The following is a 4,735-nucleotide window of genomic DNA, read 5'->3' as shown; positions in this document are numbered from 1 at the left end:
GCGGCGGAGCTGGGAACTACGTGAAGTGGAAACTCACTAGAGAACTTCCTCTAGTCTGGAGCCACCCCAGAGAAGAACTCTTCGGTCTTCTTGTCCTACAAAAAGAAAACCGCTGCGACTCATTCCGCTCGGCGACGGTGCTCATCCAAGGGAAAAATGGGATTGGGAGGGAAAAACACCCCGGAAGAGCCTGGCTTGGTGGCCCCTAGGAGAATGGTGGCGGTGAGGTGGGAGCGAGGGCCGCGAGGTCCAGCGCGGCGGTTTGGGCAGAGCTCAGGAGTTTGAATGCGTCTCCCTACGGCTCTCCGAGGTTGCTCTATCGGGAAGGGGAGGGTGGAAGAGGTGGGAATGATCCAGATTGGCACTAGAGGGATGGGTTCCACCCCTGGAGCTTCCCCATCCAAATCTCCTCTGCAGTGATGCCCGAGCTCTAGGAGAGAAACCTCCTGCTGGCTGCAGCCCAGACACCACTCAGGGGCTCTGGTCTTCGGCCACCTTGGCCGCAGCATCGCCGGTCCTTGGCCACCAATGCTCATGGCAGTGGCACCAGCTCTGATGCCAAGGGCTTGTGGTTGTCACCCAGTGCTGGTGGGACCATGGGGACTTCAACCCCAACCAACCAACCAACCATTGGTTGTCACCCAGTGTAGGTGGGACCATAGGGGCTTCAACCCAACCAACCAACCATTGGTTGTCACTCAAAGCTGGCGGGACCATGGCTTCAACCCCAACCAACCACCGGTTGTCACCCAATGCTGGTAGGAACATGGTAGCTTTGACCACAAATGACCATTGGTATCACCCAATGCTGGTGGGACCATGGTGGTCTAAACACCACGAGCTGGTTGTCACCCAGCGCTGGTGGAAACATAGTGGCTTCAACCCCCACCAACCAACCCTTGGTTGTCATCCAACACCGATGGGACTGTGGTGGCTTCAACCCCAACCAACCGACCACTGATTGTCACCCAACTCTGGTGGGACCATGGTGGCTTCAACCCCAAGGGTTGGTTGTCACTAACTCTAGTGGGAACACGGTGGCTTCAACCCCCACGAACCAACCCTTGGTTGTCACCCAACACTGATAGGACCATGATGGCTTCAACCCCAACTAACCAACCATTGGTTGTCACCCAATGCTGGTGGGACTGTGGTGGCTTCAACCCCAACCAACCAACCACTGGTTGTCACCCAACTTTGGTGGGACCATGGTGGCTTCAACCCCAAGGGTTGATCATCATCCAACACTGGTGTGACCATGGTGGCTTCAACACAACCAGGACGTTCTAGTGGGAGGTGTCCCTGCCCTTGGCAGGGGTTTGGAATGGGATGACCTTTAAAGTCCCTTCCAACCCAATCCAATCCTGGTGGACACCAAGGCTGCTGTGCCAGTATGGCCAAAGACCTTCAGCCTTTTTGGGGGACCTGTCCACCATCTTGGGGTACCTGAGATGTGCCTAGTGGCAGTTTCTTACTGACCTGCGCCCCATCTGCTTCTGTTTTCAGCAGGTCAGTGGAGGAGAGCTGGTTGCAGTAGAGGCCTGTGGGTCTCAGCGCTGGGTCGGTGACCTGCCAAAAGCAAGATCCCGCTCAGCTGGTGCTCCAGGATGCTGCACAGTCACTGGCTGCCCTCTGGAGCTGAGTCTCGGTGGGATTTTGGGGAGGGAATACCCGTGGATGTGTTTTAGTGGATCATTGGGGGGATCCCTGTGGGCAGGTGGGAGCTGGTTCATCTTCCTCTCCACCTGCACCTTTGGCTGCTGCCATCCTATATCTAAGCATTCCTGTTCCCCATTCCCTACTCTTCAGCTCCAAGGTTCCTAGCCCACCATGAGGGCTGGAGGTGCTTGGCACATCTCTACACCCTCAAGGACACAGAGGACACTCCAGGGTGCTAGTGGCCTTGGCTCCATCACAGTGGAGTCACCCAGACCTTTGTGCTTCCCCTTGGTCCTATTCCCAGAGAAGGAAATGGCCATCCTGGGAACAGGGATGGTGTGGGACTGACCTGCTCCGAGCACATGGAGTTCATCCCAGGCATCTGCAGCGAGTTCATCTGCATCTGTCCAGCCATGGGGTTCATGTTCTGGACGTTGGTGTTTCCTCCTGCCATGGACACGGTGATGCTCATGTTGTTGTACATTCCCTGCTGTGCCGGTGCCCCTTGGCTCTGTCCCGCTTGGCTGAACACACTGGGAGAGAGGGAAAGGCATCACCTGGGGGGAGGTGGTGGCAGGAGGCTCCTTGACACGGGTGAGGAGCCCCTGGGGTGGCCCAAGCTGTGGTGGCAACACCAGTGCCAAGAGGGATCACTGCAGGGATTTGGGTTGGATTAAGGTCTTGGTCTATGTGCCATTGAGTTCACAGGATCACAGAACGTTCAGGTGGGAAGGACCTTCAAGCTCATCCCATCCCACCACTGCCATGGTCAGGGACACCTTCCCCCAGCTCAGGTTGCTCCAAGCCCCATCCAACCTGGCCTGGAACACTCCCAGGGATGGAGCAGCCACAGCTGCTCTGGGCAACATGTGCCAGTGCCTCACCACCCTCAGAGAGAAGGATTCCTCCCAAGTATCCCACCTATCCCTGCCCTCTGGCAGTGGGAAGCCATTCCCCCTTGCCCTGTCACTCCATCTCAAGTCCCTCTGCAGCTCTCCTGGAGCCCCTTGAGGCACTGGAAGGGGCTCTGAGGTCTCCCTGGAGCTCAGTGTTTTCCTTTAATCCCTTGGAGTTCATCCCACAGGGATTGTCTGATGAGAAACTGCGAACCTCAGCCTGGAGCCATCCCAGCCTGCAGCACCCTCAGCTCCATAGAGTCCCAGACTGGTTTCAGTGGGAACTGACCTCAAAACTCCTCCAGTCCCACCCCTGCCATGGGCAGGGACACCTCCCACCAGCCCAGGTTGCTCTAAGCCCCATCCAACCTGGCTTGGAACACTTCCAGGGATGGAGCAGCCACAGCTTCTCTTGGCAAACCATTCCAATGCCTCATGTTTGTCCCTTCATGCTCCTTCCAGGGTCTCTCCCACCATTCTCATGTCTGCTCCAGGCAGGACAGCTCTCCATGACATGGGATGGTGATGCATCCCATCTCCAAGAGCTCCCATCTCATCTCTCCCACCCCACCATCCTGCTCCCTGCTGCTGGACCAGCACAGGTGAGCTGAGCTCCACCCAAGACACCAAGCAAGGCATGCCCAGAGGAGCTGGTTTTGGCACTTTCCCCCGTTTCTGGAGAGCTGAAGCTCCAACTTGACTCATGCAATAAGAACCCAACAAATCTCGTGACTCTTCCCATTAATTTCCATAAACTGGAGCTGGGCATGTCTCAAGGAGGCCATGCAGTGACCTGGCAATGTTGGGCTGGCCTCTGTAGTCCTAAGGTCACTTGTAGGAGCCATAATTAAGCCACTTGATTAATTAAGAGCTAAAGACCTCCTTCAGGGCTTCCTCAACACACATGGTCACTCCTTTAGAGGCTGTGCACTTCTGGCCACCTTGGAGCTGAGGCAAGGACAAGGACATGGATGGATGGTGATATCTAGAGCACATCACAGCAGAAGAACACAACCTGAGCTCAACCAGGTGTCACCTACAGGCACCACCACCCTTGACAACACCTTGGTGTCACCTCCTCTATGTCACCTCTGTGCTCCATGTGACCCCCACCATGATCTTACTTGTTATTCCCCATGGCTCCTTGTTGCCAGGTCTTCATGTCCGGAGACTGGTATCCGGGTGCCGGCGGTGCCGGCTGCAGCATGGGACTCTGGGAAGGAGGGAGCTGGGGGGACATCAAGGGGCTGCTGGGGCTGAGCGAGGGGGCAAAGGCAGGTTCGCTCTGCTGACCCATCCCTATGGGAGGACACATGGGGTCAGTGGTGCCAGGACCTCCTCCCACAGCCCAAATTCCCAACTCACACAGCACAATTCCCTCCTCTTCCCTTGCAACCAAAGCAGGGGCATCAGACGCGGCTTTTGGTCTGGAGTCTCGTTTTTTCACTTGGTTTGGGTTGGAAGGACCTTAAAGCTGATCCAGTCCCATCCCCTGCCATGGGCAGGGACACCTCCCACCAGCCCAGGTTGCTCCAAGCCCCATGCAACCTTGCCTGGACCACTCCCAGGGAGGGGCCATCCACCACCTCTCTGGTCAACCTGTGCCAGTGCCTCCCCCCTTCACAGGGAAGAGAAGGGACTGCTTTGCCTTCCTTTTCCGGGGAAAAAGCGTGGAATTATTTTCCCCAATAGCCTTTTTTGAGGGGGAAGATTCCACCAGCAAAGCTCCCCTTGGGAAGTGGAAACTCAAGACCCAAGGGATCCCCTTGGGATGTGAAGATCCAAGACCAAAGTTTCCCCTGGGAAGTGGTGTGCCAAGGCCAAAGCTCCTCTTGGGATGTGAAGACCCAAGGCCAAAGTTCATGTGAAGAGCCAAGACCAAAGTTACCCTCGGGAAGTTGTGTGCCAAGGCCAAAGTTCCCCTTAAGGATATGAAGACTCAAGTTCAAAGTTCCCCTTGGGAAGTGGAGACCCAAGCCCAGCCCAGCACGTTGGCTGGGAATACCGCTGGGATTCCGCTCAATCAGCGCTCTGCTCCGCTCTTTGCTCTCTCCCCCTCTCCCTCCCCACTCCCGCAGCATCCCGGCGCTCCGCACACACCTGATCCCGAATACTGAAAGATGTTCTGCTGCATCTGCGGGGCGATGCCGGCTCCGAACTGCGCTCCGACGCCTCCCATC

General features: G+C 56.6%; 1 protein-coding gene across 1 annotated transcript; it reads right to left on the bottom strand.

Moving 5' to 3' along the window:
- Nucleotides 1-1,479: 1,479 nt before the first annotated feature.
- On the bottom strand, nucleotides 1,480-4,727 carry LOC103801999 (nuclear receptor coactivator 1-like; the record flags this gene model as incomplete). The annotated part of the gene is made up of 4 exons (XM_009074437.1): nucleotides 4,656-4,727; nucleotides 3,680-3,854; nucleotides 2,009-2,192; nucleotides 1,480-1,569 (listed from the first exon to the last, which is right to left on the bottom strand). Coding segments are annotated over exons 1-4 (483 nt in total), but the record flags the coding sequence as incomplete, so codon positions are not given.
- Between the last annotated feature and the right edge of the window lie 8 nt (nucleotides 4,728-4,735).

Source organism: Acanthisitta chloris, unplaced genomic scaffold, assembly GCF_000695815.1.
Source record: "Acanthisitta chloris isolate BGI_N310 unplaced genomic scaffold, ASM69581v1 scaffold15625, whole genome shotgun sequence".
NCBI classification, from domain to species: Eukaryota; Metazoa; Chordata; class Aves; order Passeriformes; family Acanthisittidae; genus Acanthisitta; species Acanthisitta chloris.
Note: the sequence above shows the minus strand (reverse complement) of the source record. Positions and strands in the feature narration are given on the sequence as shown.